This window comes from Alexandromys fortis, unplaced genomic scaffold, assembly GCF_014885135.2.
Source record: "Alexandromys fortis isolate MF-2015 unplaced genomic scaffold, M_Fortis_MF-2015_v1.1 scaffold_1, whole genome shotgun sequence".
Taxonomy (NCBI): domain Eukaryota; kingdom Metazoa; phylum Chordata; class Mammalia; order Rodentia; family Cricetidae; genus Alexandromys; species Alexandromys fortis.
The window spans coordinates 3,263,215-3,281,021 of NW_026067927.1; the positions used below are offsets into that span (position 1 = coordinate 3,263,215).

General features: G+C 44.3%; 1 protein-coding gene across 1 annotated transcript in view; it reads left to right on the top strand.

The window, feature by feature from the left end:
- The first annotated feature begins 1,273 nt into the window (after nucleotides 1-1,273).
- Nup93 (nucleoporin 93) overlaps nucleotides 1,274-17,807 on the top strand; it is a 96,780-nt gene continuing 80,246 nt past the window's right edge. The window contains exons 1-2 of the mRNA XM_050144249.1: nucleotides 1,274-1,405; nucleotides 17,220-17,412. Of these exons, the coding sequence (XP_050000206.1) occupies nucleotides 17,234-17,412 (179 nt within the window). The 5' untranslated portion in view covers nucleotides 1,274-1,405; nucleotides 17,220-17,233. The remainder of the gene's footprint in view (nucleotides 1,406-17,219; nucleotides 17,413-17,807) is intronic.

Genomic DNA, 17,807 nt, shown 5'->3' on the forward strand with positions numbered 1-17,807 from the left:
GGAGCTGAAGCAACGGCTCAACATACTGCTCTTGTTGCGTCTGGTACCCAGCATCTGTGTCTCACAACCACTTGTAACTTCAGCTCTCGGGGATATGATGACCTCTTTTGACCTTGGGAACCAGAACACACACACACACACACACACACACACACACACACCGTGATGCCAAGGGGATAGGAGGTGTAAATACACCAGAAGTCATATTGTTGGTTGATACAGTTACTTACAGAGCCTCAGAGTTAAGCCTGTTCCCCTTTTGAATTCTACTCTTTTGTCTGTTTTGTTTGTTGGTTGGTTGGTTGGTTTTTTTTTTTTTTTTTTTGAGACAGGGTTTCTCTGTGTAGCCCTGACTGTTCTGGAACTCACTCTACAGACCAGGCTGGTCTCAGAGTTCTGCCTGCTTCTATCTCCCAAGTGCTGGGATTAAGGACATGCACCGCCACTGCCCGACCTCTTTTGAATTTTTTTTTTTTTTTTGAATTCTAATTCTAACTTAAACATCCTCTTATTCAGGTCTCTCCTCTCAGCAATTGCTGAGATTTATAGCTTGCCTGCCCTGTTATTTTTCTCTCAAATTCCCAACAAAATTGCCCTTTAGTTTCCTTCTGAGTCTGCTTTTAAATTTCTTCTGCCTACCAGACTCAGAATCTCCATTAGTGTCCTTGTATATCCCAGTGACACATTTTGTTCCTGTTCCTGTAGTGGCCACACTGAAGCAATCTCTTTTCTCTGCATTTCCCCATTGCTCTTTTCTCTAACGGGCCTATAGGGGTGGGCAGCCCAGGCTAGCTTGTTCAGGCTGCCAAACCACAGGCTTTTCTCCTAGAAACCCTGAAACATGCTTTCATCTTCCACCTTTTAGTCGGAATGTCACCTAGGAGAAGCCTTCCCTGGCTATTCAACCATTTTCTTCAATTTGTTTGCATTTCAGTTCCTAGCTCTCCTAGTAACTCCTGCAGTTACCTATGTTTTATTTCCCTGACTAGGCTGAGAACTGCTTGAAGCCAAGGATCTTGGCGGTGGAAGTCACCATGTCCGGGCCGTCTAGAATAAGCCCTGGCACTTGGCTGGAACTCCACAGTGGATGGCAGATCTCTCTAGATTTGTCCAGCTAGGGGGACTTCTAGTCCCGGCAACTCCAACCATGTGGGCGGGGAGGAGGGCGGAGCTCCCTTGACTAACTTGCAACGACAGCTCCGCCTCAGGCTCCGCCCCAGCCCCGCCCATGTCCGTGTCCGCTCTCGCGGGTGTCCATAAAGTTTATTTGGTGGCCCAACGCGCAGGGGCTTCTGGGAGCGGACCGCCTCGGCCAATCAGGAAGCGCGGGCGAGCGGCGCGAGAAGCGGCGGCGGCGGCGTAGTGTAGCAGCCAGGAGCAGACGGCGGAGCGGCGGCAGAGCCAGGTAAGGAGTACGAGCCGCGGGTGGTCACGTGGCCCCGGGTTCTTGGCCTGGCCCCGAGGCTGATCGTAATCCCGTCCGGAGTTCGTAGCCAACGAGGCTCGCGCTTCCTGTCTTGAGTTAGCTGGGAACGCCGGCCAGCGACACCTCACCGAGTGCTGTGACTAGGCTCTTCCGAGCGTGGTCCTCCCCACTGGGGCGCGATCGCCACGCCCACCCGCGCTCACGGCAGCCAGGCGTCGCCGGGCCTGGCTGCGCTCTTTGGGGGCTGGAGTCGTCCTTCCAGTGAATGGCTCTTCCGAGTAAAGGGAGACGACCCAGCGAAGCCCTATCAACTCTTCTCCCCTCTACTGATAATCCAACAGGATGCTAATGGTTGCCACTCCGGCTGGCTCACCTGTCTCTGGGTACCCTGCATCCTGTCTTCTGTAAGGGATCCCGAAGTATATTGGGTTCCTTTTGAAAGAACATCACAGCGTGTTGGGCTTGCTGTCGCTTGTCAAAGGGAGTTTGAAGACAGCATGGTCTGTGTTAGACCCTGTCCCAGTCCTGCCCCCCCATAGATAGCTTTCAACACAAGCAGAGGTCAGCGCTGAAATTCCGTTTGGGGACACATTTTGTGTTGTGTCTGTACCCCAAACCTGTAACCGTACTAGGAACATTAGTTTATTTCATAAAAATACCCAAGCATCTTTTCTCCACATTTAGCCACTGTCCGTGTGTTTGGGATTTTTATTTTTTTTAAATTTATGCTGAGCTCTTCCAGCTTTATATTCCTGTGCATTAGGCTAAGAGCCTGTATTTATATTTTCAGCCTAGGCTCCTCCTTGACCCTTATACATCTTCAGATTGTCTGATCACCTGCTGAAACAGAGCATAAAGATAGCAAACTCCCTTCTGTTTTCCTCCGCCAAACGGCTCCTCAGCCTATTGATTGATTGATTTAAATGTTTTACTGGGGGGGGGGTAGGTTTTCTGCTGTGCATCCCAGCAGAAAACCTTTGTCTTAAACTTTGATCCTCCCATCATAGTTTTCTCTGTGCTGGGGTGACATTCGTGTGAAATGAAGTCTAGCAGTATTTGCCTGCTGCTGTCCTTTCCCTCCCTTTCCTCCTCCTTTTCTTGTATTTGGGAGAGATTCCAAGGCTTTGTTAGGCAAGTACTGTACCATTGAGCTACACCCCTAGTCCCTCATTCCATTTTCTCTCATTTAGTGATATAAAAAGGGTCCGACCAGCAATCTTTGAGTCTTCATTGGTTGCTCCCTCTCTTCCCGCCAGTCCATATTCAATGTTTGCCACCAAGACACAAGTCACCATCACTTCTCAGTTGCATTGTTGAACTGGTTTTTCATCTGGGCTTCCTGCTTTTGCCTTGCTTTTTCACCAGCAGCTAAAGAGCTCGCTAGATTATACCCCCACTCCCAAGCTGAATGTGCTGGTGCATGCTTGTCATCCTAGTGCTTAGGAACTAGGCAGGAGGATTTCAAGTTTGAGGTCAGCCTGGACTACAAGTGAGATAGATTCTGTCTGAAGAATCCTCATTTTCCCTAACTGTCCAGTAAGTCTTCTCATACTAATAGTAATAATGATAAAAATAAGCTCCCCGTAGTGAACTGAAGCACAATTAATAAAAACTCAGAGAGAGAAATTGAGGTTCAGCCTGAAGATCTCAAAGGCAAAGATCCTGGAGGCAGGATCGCCATTTTGAACTGAGGTTGAGGTAAGAGCCAGTGGCTGGCTGCTTTGCTTTTCGGATCTTGAGGTTGAACCCCAATTTCTCTCTCTGAGTTTTTATTGATTGTGCTTCAGTAAGCTGTAAGCCTTTCAAGTAATCTGACCCACGCTCTCTTTGTCTGCTACCCTCCTGTACAGCTGCTGGACATGTTTTGACTTCAGGGCTTTGCTCTTGCAGTTGGATGTCTGCTTTGCCTGTCTTCTTACTTGGAGTTTTTATTAGAGGTGCATGTAGGGTGTAAGACTCCTGTCTTCACTGCTTTAATTGTTCTTAGCAGTTAGCTTTTACATGTTCCATGTATTGTTTGTCTTCTCCCTGTAGCACATGAGTGGCTAGTCCCTTGGTCTGGCACACAGTAGAGTAGATAGGTGCTCAATAAATATAAAATAAAGGAATGTTTTTGATATCATAGGCTTGAAGATGAGACAGGCTTGCTATTCTTTTGGAGGTATCACATAAATAAACAATAAATACGTAAATATAAAATGTAGTTCAGGACTAGTTTTAAAGGTCTAGAACTGTAAGGAGCACTTGCCTACCATGAGCAAGGCTCTGGGTTTGATCCCTTGTATTGGAGGAAGGGACAGGGATATTGAAAGAGAGACCTTAATGAAACAAAACCATGAGAATAGCAAGAAATTTTCTGGCAGTGGGAGCAGCAAGTGTAAAAACCATGAAACGGGGACAGTTGGAGCTGTGGTGAGCTTGGACCCTAACCCCCATGTGTTGCTGTGTGTATTCTATATGTGCATTTTTCCATGGAGGCCGGAAGAGAGTGTTATCCCTGGAGCTAGAGTTTCAGACAGTTGTAAATCTTTGGTGTGGGTGCTGGGAACTGAATTAGGACTCTCTAAAGAACAGTAAACTTAACTGCTGAGCCATCTCCCCAGCCCCTTAGCCTACAAAGTAGCTGTATCGAGGCGGTGAGGAGGTATCAGAGCAAAGACGTGAGAGGACCCAGGTCTCTTAAGATTACAGGTCATTTTAATTAACAGACTTTGCTTCTTGGGGTTCAGAGTTAAGTACCTGTGAACCTTCTCCTACAGGAAGACATTTCTGGAAAAAGATGGTCACAGTGTCTCCACTGGGGAGGAGCAAATAGAAGGCTCAGAGTAATCGGGGAGGGCCTTTGGGGCAGTAGACTTGCCCTGTGACTTGGAAGTAGGCATAGGAGCTCGCTGTGTCTGGGGTGGGGATGGGTGTCCTGACAAGTACTGGAGAGCGAAGGGGAGAACCGCATAAGGTTTCCCCAGGAGCGGAGAACTGCCAAGATATGGCTGGGAGAAGTTGAAGTTTGCAGCTGTGTCAAAGCCTGAACACTTATGTAGGGGTTGAAGGTGCCCTGATGAGTCTAAGGTGGGAGGTGTGCTATAACAGCCACTTTGGCCATGGAGAGAATGAGTTAGAAGAAATGGGAGGATGCTGAGGTAATCAGGAGGAAGGCACAAGGTCAGAACAGTATGAGAAGTAAACTTGGAGATAGTATGGGCTCAGGTGAGGGGGAGCAGATGGTTTCTGGCTAAATTGGCTGTTACAGGGACCCAAGGTGAAGAGCTGGAATTGTTGCTGGCACCCATAGATCAGGCAGGTACCGGTATCAGGTGGACAATTAGAAATAATTGCTTTGGAGAAAGAATCATAACTCAGAGATGCAGGAGTCTCTGTTTTGCCTTCATGGTCTTTCCATAGCTGTATCTCTTCTGTCTCAAATAACCTAAAGCTTGAAATATTTGTAGCCTCACATTTTGTTTGTGTTTGAGGCATGCATGTATGTGTATTTGTGAATGTCAGAGGTCAGGGTGCTTTAAGTAGCTGTTGGGTATTTTTCTCTATCATTCCACTGCAGTTTTTGAGATAGTGGCGCTCACTGAGCCTGGAGCCTACCGATTGGCCAGACTGGTTGTTCAGTGGATCAGTCAGTGTCCACCTCCCTCAGTGCTGGGGTCAGACTGGTACCACCATACTCAGTTTTATATGTGACTGCGAGGATGCAGACTCAGATCCTCATACTTGTGTCACCACCTCAGGCTACTGCACGTGTACTCCACCAGTGCACTCAAATAGTAGCCTAATCCCCCAGACTACCAGAAAAATCTCAGACACTACCAGAAATTTCTTTCCTGAATCCCTGTGTTGGTCTGTAAGGTCCACTAAAGGTCCCCTCTCCTAACAGTGATTTTGGAGTGTCTTTGGTGTGTGAGTTCATGGCACTAGAAATTGGTGTTGTGAAAACAAGCAGGACAAGTACACCAGACTCCAGGATCCTACTAGGACGTAGATGTTGGATTACCAAACAAGTAGCCATGTGCCTGGTATTGATTAGCTTCTTTAAGGGTAGAGTATAGAAGTGTGGGACTGATTTAGCTGGAGTGTCTTAGCTTCTTCATAAAGAAGACCCATGCACAGAGACCGAATGGAATGGTAAGCCTCATTGACGTTTAGGGTCGAATGCACTGTAGATGCAGACGAAGTGGTGACTGTAGAAGCCAGTGACAGCCATGAGTTTAGTGTATTTGAAGAACCAACAGGAGGTCATAGAGCCAAAGCACATAGTCCTGGGAAAAAGTATAGCAGGAGGGCAGGGGTTGGTACAGAGACAGATGGTGGAATCTCACTCAGATCTCATGCGTGCTAAACAAGCCCTATTGCTGAGTACCACCTACCTCAGCCTTCTGGGTAGCTGGGATTACAGGCAGGCGCCATCACATCCGGCTGGACTGTAGTTTATAGATGATGGGAGTTAGTGAAGGTTTAGCCCTTCTCCCCCAAAAAAACCCCACATATTTTTGTAGTTCTGAAATTTGAAACTAGGGCCGTGAGCGTGCTAGGCAGAAAATATTCTGGGTAGCGAAGGTGTCAATGTTAGGAACAGGGAAACCAACCCTGGAGGCTACTGGGTCACCTGGATGTGACATGTGCAAGTGGAGCAGAATGGTAGTGGTGGAATAAACAGAAGTGGACTCATGTGTTTGTGTGTGTTAAGAATAAATGGACTCATAGTAGATACCATCATGACACACATGGGGGGTCACATGGTAAGACAGGAAGCCAGGGAACAGGGAGGGTTTTCCCACTGGGCCCAACCTCCTACAGGTTCCAACACTCTAAACATTGCCACACTGGGACCAAGCTCTTAGCCCATTGATCTTAGCACACTTTGATCATAACACACATCTATCTAAATCGTAGTATTAGGTTGAGACTTGAATTGACCTTACTAATGTTTATTTATTGAATGGTTATTATGTGGCAGGGGAGGGAGTGAGTTTTAAAGATGAGTCACAGAGGGAGTAATTCCCTTGCCCATAGTCTCAAAATATAAGGATGAACTAGCTGTTTGGAGCTTGAGTGATTGTTTTTGTTTGGTAAAAGTGTGAATAGAAGCCAGGGCAGGGCAAGTAAAGGGATGTTCATGGACAGTAAATCTGGTGATCGGATGTCGAAGTCCAAAGCAGTCTCGCTGGAATGCATCCCTGTGAGTGGGGCCCAAGAGGGTTCCTGAGCAAGAGCATTATAAGAAAAGTGATGTCAGAAAAACAGTAGGTTGACAGGAGGCAGTGCCTAGTGTCGCACAAGGGCTTGAGCTTAAGAATGACAGCCAGGCCTTGTGAGAAGCCAGCAACTGCAGTTGGAACATCTTGTAAGAATCTAAATGTCCCTTTTGGTCTGTTCAGGTAGGAGGTGAATAGAATTTGGTTTCAAAGTTTTTACTAGGCATTAGCAGTAATGTCTAATACCTACCTGTTTCTTTCAGAAAGTTTCTTTGAGGCTGATAAGATAGATCAGCAGGTAAAGGTTGGGTGCTTAACCAGAAATTTCAACTGGACTTGGTTTTTTGTAACCCAGCGTTCTGGAGGCAGAGGTAGGATTCTGTTTTCTAGGCCAGTTTAGCTACACGACAAGATCTTGTCAGAACAAAACAAAGCACAGTGTACAAATAGAAAAGACCAAACACAGTTCACCCTTCTGAAAGGGTTTATCTTTCTGCTTTGGAAATTGGAGGTTTATGCATGGTTGGGTGCTGGTGAGGGTTTTGTTAATTGCTACCATCTTGCTCTCACTGTGCATACATGGTCTCTCCTTGGCAAATGCCTGAGGGGGAGTGGATGGGAGAAGGCTAGCTCTTTTATGATTTCATAGACAGCTACCAAGTGCATCTTATGGGCCCTAGCATTTATCACTTTATTTAAACTTAATGCCTCCCAAAGGCCTCATTTCCTTATGTCATTCCATTGGCATAATTTTGAAGGGCCACAATTCAGTCCACAGTACCCAGAAGGGTCTGCTATACTCACTCCTCATCAGTACTCCATCTGAGCTCCTGGGTAACCAGTATTCTGGTTTCTAGCACAATAGATTAGTTTTTTTCTGTTTTTAACTAGACTCATGTAGCTTGCCTCCTTCATTTTGAGAGGGAATCTTGCTGGTAGTATAGTCTATAATTTGATCTTTTTCATTGCTGTATGATATACTAGGGTATATACCACCTTAAAAAACCCAAAATGCAATAATTTTGTGTATACAGTGATTTTTAAATTATTTTGAGGGGGAAGGCTCTTAAGTTGTTGTTACTGCCTAGTAAATCTATATTGTTTTTCTGATATTTAAAAAACATATGCACTTTTTCCAGGGGTCTTAGTGTCTCTATGTGTACCTTTGAAACCTAGCTCGATACTTTTATGTCACCCTGACACAGCTGGAGTCATCTGAGAGGAAGGAACCTCAAATAGCAAAATACTTCCATAAGATCAGCTGTAAAAAAGCCTGTAGGGCATTTTCTTAATTAGTGATTTATAGTGTGGGTGATGCTATCCCTGGGCTGGTGGTCCTGGATTCTATAAGAAAGCAGGCTGAGCAAGCCAGTAAGCAGCACCCTCCATGGCCTCTGCTTCAGTTCCCGCCTCCAGGTTCCTGCCTGCTTGAGTTACTTTGATGATGCTGTGATGTGGAATGGTAAGATGAATAAACCCTTTCCTCACCAAGTTTCTTTGCTCATGGTGTTTTATCGCAGCAATAGTAACCCTAATTAAGACACCTATCTTGGTTTACAGAAGGGTTTTTCAGCTTAGAAACTATTAATATTTTGGATCAATTCTTTGTGCGAGGTGTGTGTTATAGGATGTTCAGCAGAAACCCTGGCCTCCACTCTCTACATAACAATAATATGTCTTCTACTGAAATAGTGACATTCAAAACTGTCTTAGTTAGGGTTTTATTGCTGTGAAGAGATACCATTATTATGGCAACTTATAAAGGAGAATTGGAACTGGCTTACAGTTTAGAGGGTTAGTTTACTATCGTCATGATGGGTGGCATGCAGGCAGACGTGGAATTGGAAAAGGAGACTGAGCCACAGTGGGCATATCTTGAGCATATAAGACCTCAGAGCCTGCCCCCACAGTGACACACTTCCTCTAAAAAGGCCAATAAGGCTACTCCCTATAGGTCAAGCATTCAAACACATGAGTCTATGAGGACCATTTCTCTTCAACCCACCACAAAAAGTGACTCAGAACACTGACACATGGCCCCAGGAGGCAAAGTTATGTATAGGTGAGAACCAGAGTCAGGGGTCTTTAGACTGCCTTGGTCACCTATCTGTTTATGCCAGCTGGAAGATGGAGCCTGCTTTATTCCTAGGGTAAAGAATTTGTGTCACCTCTAAAGTAGGACTGCTCCTTCTGAGGAGTTTAAAGGTGAGTCTAAAGACAGACGGTGTCTATGTGGCAGTGTGGCAGTCGCTTAGAAATTACGCTGGACAGTGCAGTTCCAGAGTGAGAGGGTGGGTGTGGGGTGGAGCTCCTGGGGTCTGCTCTCGTGCATTCTATTTCTAGCTAGGACTTCTGCCCCAACAATCTGGAGTTCACCAGAAATTTCCTTATGTAAAGTCCTTAGAAAGTTCATTTGTGTTTGTGTGTGCTAATGGGTTACTCTCTTTGCTACCTGGAGATGAACTAATACAAGTGGCATTTTCTGACACTGTACATTCCTTACTGCAAACACTGAGTCTTCCTGGGCAGTGCTTACCCAGATCCTTTTCTCTGTGGGTTCTCCAGAAGACTATGTCTAGAGAATTATCCAACAACCTTGTTTTTGAGAGTGCATGCACACATGTGTTCCAGTGTGTAAATATAGGCTTACATACCATGGCGACATGTATGTTGGTCAGAGGACAGCCTCTGGTGTTGGTTCTCCCCTTCCACCATGTTTAAGATGGAGTCTTTGTTCTTTTTTTTCTGCTGAGTATGCCAGGCTAGCTTCTGAGAATTCTGTCTCTGCTTGCTGTCTCCCCTTAGGAATGCTGGGATTCTAGATGCTTGTGCTAATACACTCTTACTATGTATCAGGGTTCTGCTTGGGTTCTGGGGATTTGAACTTAGGTCTTTTGCTTGTGGGACAGTGTTCTGTTTCCCCAGATCCTCCTAATTCCAATGTTTTACAGTTACACAAAACCATAATTAACATTTTTTTCAATTCATTTTATTTTTGTGTTATGTATGCACTCATTTGTGATCACAAGTGCAAATGTGAACATAATTGCAGCTGTGACTCCTTATGTGGAGGTCAAAGAACAGCCTTCAGGAGTTGGTTCTCTCCACCATGTGATCCCAGGGATTGAACTCAGACTGTCAGGTTTAGCTGCTAGCACCATTATCCCCTGAGCCATTTTACAGGTCCTTGGCTCCTTAAAATTATTTTTATTTTTGTTGAGTGTTTTGCTTACATGTATGTTTGTGTACCACATGTGTGCCCAGTGCCCTCAAAGGCCAGAAGAGAGCCATGGATCCCCTGGAACTGCAGTTAGAGATGATTGTGAGCCACCATTGTGTGCTGGGAATCAAACTCAGGTCCTCTGGAAGAACAGCAAGTGTTCTTAACCACTGAGCTGTCTCCTTACCCCACCCCCGTTAGGTTTATTATAATTCTTTTATGTGTATAAGTAGTTTTAAATTTTTTAATTTTAATTTGTGTGTGTGTTAAGTGTTTTGACTGCATGTGTGAATGTGCACTACATGCATTTCTGGTGTCCAGTGAGGCCAGAGAGGACTTGGATTCCCTGAAACTGGAGTTAATAGGTGGTTATGAACCACCATGTGGGTGCTGAAATCCTCTTAACCATTGAGGGAACTATCCAGCCCTTTTTTCTTTTTAACTGTTTAAAGTTTTTAAAATTAATTTTGCTATGTGGATTTGGCAGTTCATACATGTAATCCTAGCACTTGGGAGGCTGAGGCAGAAGGATCACCTTGCGTTTAAAACCACGCTGGGCCACTTAATGATTTCCAGACTAGTGGTTATAGAATTAATGAGATTCTGCACAACAAAGAAACAAAACAAAAAATACTACTGCTTTTCTTTGTGGGTCGTGTCATCACCCCCCCCCCCCACATTTTTTTCTCTGTGTAGCCCTGACTGTCTTAGAACTCACTTTGTAGACCAGGCTGGCCTTGAACTCAGAGATCTAGCTGCCTGCTATGTATAAATTTCCCATTGTGTGCATGTGTGTGTGCACACATGGTTTTTTGGAGGCTAGAGGTCAGTGTTGGTTGTCTTCTTTTTACTACTTTCCATTTTATTTTTTGAGACTTATGTTTCAACTTGGATCTTGTCCATTTGCCTAGACTGACTGGTAGAGCAGAGTGCTTCCTTCCCCTAATCTTTACTTCTTCATTTCCCAGTGCTGGGAATGCAGGTATATACCACTAGGCCTGGCTTTTTAAGTGGTTGTTGGGGGGGGGTCCAGAATCAGGTCCACATATTTGCGTAGCAGGCACATTCTTTATCCACCAGTCCATCTTCCTAACTTCCAATGTCTGTCTTTGACAATATCTCCCAAAATATAGTAGTGCTAATTGCCTTTTTTTTTAAAGGGTGGACGATCTTTGTGGTTGAAGGAGATAGTATTTAGGTACATGGTAAAATTAGAATTATGCTGGTACTGAGTACTGTTTGATTATATCGATGTGAGTTGTGGTTTGAATGAGATGTCCCTCCATAGTTGTGAGCATTTAAATACTTGGTCCCCAATTGATGGCACTGTTTAAAAGGAAGTATGTCACTGGAGGTGGGCTTTGAGGTTTATTTTTATTTTTTGTGTGGGAATGTTTTCCTGAATGTATGTTTGTGCACTATGTGCATGCATACAGTGCCCATGGTGGCCAGAAGGGACATCAGATCTGCTGGGCTGGAGTTATAGGCTGTTGTGAGCCACCATGTGGGAACTAAGAATTGAGCCCAAGTTCTCTGGAAGAACAGTGAATGTTCTTAACCTCTGAGCTATCTCTCCAGCCCCTCATTTAATCTTTTATTTAAAAGTGCTGGGAATCAGAACCAGGACTGTGTGTGCTAGAGAAGTGCCCTACCCTGAGTTGCATCCCCAGCCTTCATTTGCACCTGTTTACACTATTAGAGCCCAGTGCATGTGTGACTTAGCCAGGTACTTAGCACTAGCATCAAACCATGACTTACCAGTTTAGACACACTTCCAGGATTAGAAAAGCTGCGAAGGGTTTTCATGTCTTTAAATCATTGAAAAGACTCTAAAAAGGATACATTTCATGTTAAAGTAATATGAAATTCAAACTGTAACATATATTATTAAGTTTTTTTAATAAATAAATATTTATTTATTTATTATGTATACAGTTAGCCAGAAGAGGGCACTAGACCTCTTTACAGATGGTTGTGGGCCACCATGTGGTTGCTGGGGATTGAACTCAGGACCTTTGGAAGAGCAGGCAATGCTCTTAACCTCTGAGCCATCTTTCCAGCCCTATTATTAAGTTTTACTGGCAAGCAGATAGGCTTATTTGCTTGCATGTCCTCTGTGGCTGCTGTCAAGCTACAGTGACAATGTTGAGTAGTGACAGAGACTGGCCTACCAAGCCTGAGATAATCGTTCCCTTTCCCTTGCTTCTAGGAGACTAGCCACACTTGAGCTGGCTAGCTCTGAGGTCTTTTACGCTTCCCTTTGTTTCTTCTCACTTTGGAGGTTCTGAAGACTTTGGTCTCTGTGGAATGTGTTCTGGGAAGAACAGGTTCAAAACAGAGCTACTGAATAGTATCTATTTCTGGGATGATCCAATGGTCCTTTTTGCTTTTGAGAATGTTATGTAGTCCAGGTTGGCCGCAAACTGTAGCTATATTACGTTTCTGGTTGCTGTGGCACAGTACTCTGACGAAAGCAATATGAGGGAGAAGGTTTCTCCGGGCTCTCAGTTTGGTGGAGAAGCCATGATGGCAGGAGCTGAGGGCTGGTCACTGCATCTGCAGTCAGGAAGAAGAATGAATACTTGTGTTTCACTGGCTTTCTCCTTTTCACTTAGTACAGGATCTCAGGCCATGGAGATGTACCACCCATATTTAGGTTGGGTCTGGCTGCCTCAGTTAACCCACTGTAGATAGTTCGTCTCTGAAATACCCAGACACTAACCTAATCCAGATGATCCCTCCCAGGTGTGTCCTGAAACTTGCATCCTAGATGACTATACATCCTTTCAAGTTGGTGATCAATAGCCAAGGGTGCTTTGGATTCCTCATCCTCCTGCCTCCAAATGCTTAGATTATAGGCATATGCCAGCCGTGCTCCATGTAGTAGTCTTTAAAGAACTCGGTGAATCCTCAGTTTGGGAGTTGTCATAATGCCCGGTAGGTGAAAAGGAGTATTTTGCTTGTGGATGGGACTTAAAAGCAAAAGGAGAGAAACCAGTAAGCTAGTAGTACTAGAAACAGGTGAGAACGTTTTTATACAACAAGCAGAAATATCTTGAGACCAAGATTGAGGCCACTTAGAAGACTGCTAAAGGTACCATTTTATGAGGACACTGACTTAGAATGGTTTAGAAGTGCTCAGTAGTTTGAATATTTAGATATCTGCTCTTTTCTGATTTGATTATTTAACGTGGTTACTTTGAGAAAATATGGAAATGACCATGTTCTTTCATAATTAAAACTCCATGTTTTACTGCACCTGAATTGAATTGAAATAACTGAACTATTTTCACTCTCTTTATATAATGACTTCATTTTACCATATATGCATTGTATGGCAGTTTTACTTAATTTTCTGCTTGCTGTGACCAAATAACTTGGCAAGAGATAGTTTAAAGGAGAGAGTTCATTCTGTGCCCGGCTGGGTATGTCAGTTTGCCACAAGCTAGAGTCATCAGGGGGGAGGGAGTCTCAATTTGGAAAACGCCTCCATAAGATCCAGCTGAAGGCCTTTTCTTTTCTTTTCTTTCCTTTCCTTTCCTTTCCTTTCCTTTCCTTTCCTTTCCTTTCCTTTCCTTTCCTTTCCTTTCCTTTCCTTTCCTTTCCTTTTCTCTTTTTACTTAACCATCAGTCTTATTAGATACTAGATCACTTAATTTTTCACACATTAAAATAAAATGATAGTGATAGTTTAGCACATAAATCTTGATGCCACTGAATATTTCTCTTTATTCTGGCTGCTGAGTATTTCTTTAACAATATATTTCTAGATATTGCTCTGACGAATACATAGTTTCTATTGATTACCAAATTGACAGGATCTAAAATCATGTAGGAGACAGACTAGTGGGCATGTCTGTGAGAGATCTTCCGTATCACATTGATTCGAGGCGGCAGTTGTTTCACTCATTCCACAGAGGATCTAGATTGGATCTTCAGGTTTACATTGCAAGGGCTGAGCCACCTAGCTGATGCTAAATGTCTGTATTTGAAAAAATGCATCATATACCTTAAAAACATTCATTCATTCATTTTATATTTTATTTTATAGATGTTTAGCTTACATGTATGTCTGTGCACCATGTGTATGCCTGGTGCTGGTGGAGAGGTGACTAGAAGAGGGTGTTATATCCCTGGAACTGGAGTTACAGATGGTTATGAGCTGTGTAGGCATTTTCTTAATTAGTGATGGACGGGGGATGGGGAGGGCCCAGCCCACTGTGGGTGCTACTATACCTGGACTGGTTGCTGAGTTCTATAAGAAAGCAGGATAAGCAAGCCAGAGAGAGCAAGCCAGTAAGCAGCACCCCTCCACAGCTTCTACATCAGCTCCTGCCTCCAGGTTCCTGACCTGTTTGGGTTCCTGTCCTGGCTTCCTTTAATGATGAACAGTGATGTAGAAGTGTAAGCCAAATAAACCCTTTCCTCCCCAACTTGCTTTGGTCATGGTGCTTCGTCTCTGCAGTAGAAGCCCTAACTGAGACATTGGCTGAGAGCTGCATCCCATCATGCCAGGGAAGGCATGCTATCAGGAACTTTGCAGTCACAAGCCAGGGCTTGAGTGAATAGACTGAGGCTGATCTTTACCTGCTGAAGTGCCACAATGTGCTCTAATAAGCACCACTACCCACGACCAAGTGTTCAGACACATCTCTGTTGGGAGCATTTCACATTCAAACCACATGTACTTGCATCCACCTCTTTTAAGAATGTTGATGTGCCCCATGGTGCATACATTGTTTAGAGATTGAATGGCAGGTGAATGCAATGCAAGCCAGCGTGAGAAATTATGAACTTCAGTTATTTTCTCATCATCTGTTGACCCACCCTGTGGTCAACAAGACTAAGTCTTGAGGTTCGAAGGATCTGAGTGGGGTACTAGGAGACCCCAGACCTTTGAGCCTGGAGTAGTGTAAACAAAGCATTTCTTATTTTTATTATTAAAGCAAGCACAACATAAGGTGATGTTTACAGTTAGCTTATGCAAAGACAAGTACCATGGTGGAATGTACCTGGTGTTGTGTCTTACCATCTTGGTTATGTGAAAAGAACCAAGAACAATCCTCCCAGGCCTTTGCCTTTCCCACAGAGATAATGTGGACATGCCAGGCATTTCCTTTATGTTCCTGTTTTTTTAAAAATTAATTTAAAATTAAAGGTGTGTGCCACTACTGCCTGGCTAGTGTTTTTAAAGAATTATTTAGGGAGCTGGAGAGATGGCTCAGAGGTTAAGAGCATTGCTTGCTCTTCCAAAGGTCCTGAGTTCAATTCCCAGCAACCACATGGTGGCTCACAACCATCTGTAATGGGGTCTGGTGCCCTCTTCTGGCCTGCAGGCATACACACAGACAGAATATTATACATAATAAATAAATAAATATTAAAAGAATTATTTATTTTTAAATTTATGTGTGCGTTTGGTTTAAGACTTCCAGTGGATATTGTGTGCTGGCATTGCGGTGCACACCTTTAATCTCAGCACTCAGGAGGCAGAGACTGGCAGATCTCTGAGTTTGAAGCCAGCCTGGTCTACAGAGTGAGTTCCAGGAAAGACATGGCTGCACAAAGAAACCCTGTCTTGCAAAACAAAAGCAAAAAAAAAAAAAAAAAAGAACCCAAAATACAAAATAGTTTCTTTCAGAGTATCATATTGAAAACATTTTGGTTTTCTTCATGAAGTTCTAAGTTGACTTTAATCTTTAACAAAAATCATTTACACTGTAAGTCTAAACTTCCTAGAAAATTATGCACACACACACACACACACAGTACAGTTCACTGTACCTGACTATCACTGCTTGTGGGAGAGTGAAGATGGCAGAACTAAAGGTTTCACAGTCTCTTCTCACCACCGCTTGGCACTATTTTTGTTTTAACCTTGCAACCTGCCTTTAAATTTAATGTCCTTTAATGCTCGTCTCAAAAACTGCTTTACCTGAGGAATCAAGTTTGGAAAATCTCAGCATGCATCTCACAACCCCTGTAACTCATTCCCCAGGGGATCCAAAGCCCTCATCTAGCCTCTGTGGGCACCCATACCCACATGGTAAACACTCACATAGATACACAAACACACACGTCAAAATAAGTCATTGTTTTTTCAAGACGGGTTTCTCTGTGTTAACAGCCGTGGCTGTATTGAAGCTCACTTTGTAGACCAGACTGGCCTTGAATTCAGAGATCCACCTGCCTCTACCTTCTGAGTGCTGGGATTAAAGGTGGGCACCATGCATGGCAAATAGCAGCACTTTCTTAAACGATTTTTTTTTATGTGTATGTTTTGCCTGCATGTATGTCTGTGCACTATATGTATGCAGTTCCTTCAGGCCAGAAGAGGGTCTCGGATCCCCTGAAACTGGAGTTAGAGTTGGTTTAGAGCTGACATGTGGGTCCTGGGCAGCCAGTGCTCTTAACCAGCTGCTGATCAGCTGTATGTGTATGTGTGTTTGTATGTATGTGTGGAGTCATAACACACCACGTGTGGAGGGCAGAGGAAAACTTGCAGGGGTTGTTTTTGGAGTCAGTTCCCTCTTTCCACCATGTGGGTCTCAGGAATTGAAAGCTGATCGCAATAGCAAATGCACCCCACCCGTTCAGCCATCTTCTGAAGCCGTGGAGCAACACTCTTGACAGCACTTTCCATTGGTTTAGAGAAGCAGGTGGCTTTGTCATTTATGCTTACTCTAAAGTTAGTAGCTGCAGTAACAAGTAAGATGTCCTACGGAATGAGGCCTTCAGTCACCTTGTGAGGTAAATGAAGACCAGGCATGAATAATAAAAGAATATCTTGTATGTTAATGAAGACATGGTTGTGTCAGAATAAAGTGAGGCTGAGTTAGAAGATACATGGCATTCCTCTGGTCTCAGGTCAGCCAAATCATTGCAGGGTGTGTGCTGGGTTTATATCTGAGTTTCCATGGCTTGGAGTTACCATGAAAATCCTATGACATAAGGCCTTAGGCTGTAGCAATTCCTTCTTAATGAGGCCTTCTTCCCTCAAGATAAATGGAGAGATTGGAAGTATAGAGGGATTGTTCTTTAGGCTTTCTGGAACTTGCTGCAATGATACTCATTTCCTTACCTGCTTTGGATTTGCAGGAGGAGGCAGGAACTCTGGCCTGTGGCTTAATATGGATTGTCTTTGACCTGCTGGTGAAATCAGTATGCACAGAAATGATCTGTTCTGCAGTCTGACTCATTTTCTGTCAGGCCTGTTCTTGGGCTGTATTCAGGAACACCTTCTGTTGTTGATGAACTGTGTCCCTTTCAGTTTACAAAAAGTCCTGGAGGTTTATTAATCTTGTAACAGATTGAAGCAGCGATGGAAACCTCTCTTCTCCTTGACGTAGCTCTTTTTTCTTTCATGTAGCACCTGCATCTCCAATGGATACTGAAGGGTTTGGTGAGCTCCTTCAGCAGGCTGAACAGCTTGCTGCTGAGACCGAAGGTATCTCTGAGCTTCCACACGTGGAACGGAATTTACAGGAGATCCAGCAAGCGGGTGAGCGCCTGCGTTCCCGTACCCTCACACGCACATCCCAGGAGACAGCAGATGTCAAGGCGTGAGTATTGGTGGGGAGATGCTGTTGGCTGGGTAGTTTGGGGGCAGGAACAGTTTCTTCTATGGCAGTCACAACTGACTCTCTGAGTCAGGAACTCAGAGAGTGTATAGCAGGTTATCAAACCTTGCTTCATTTCCTTGCCTCTCTCGGGTTTTAGAGTTCCAGCCACAAAACTGCACGAGAGCCCATATTATCTGCAGAGGTGTAAAGGTGAAGTGGCTGGAAGAGTTTTCTGTATAAAATGCTCTCAGTAGTTCCTGCTTGGGTCCATGGCTTTTGAGCCATAAATAGCCTCTTCGAGTGTGTTAGATGTGGGCCGTGCACGGAAGTGCTGCATAAAGCCAGAAAGCACTCAGCTCTGAACAGTTTTCAAGGGTGATTGGAAAAATTGATGA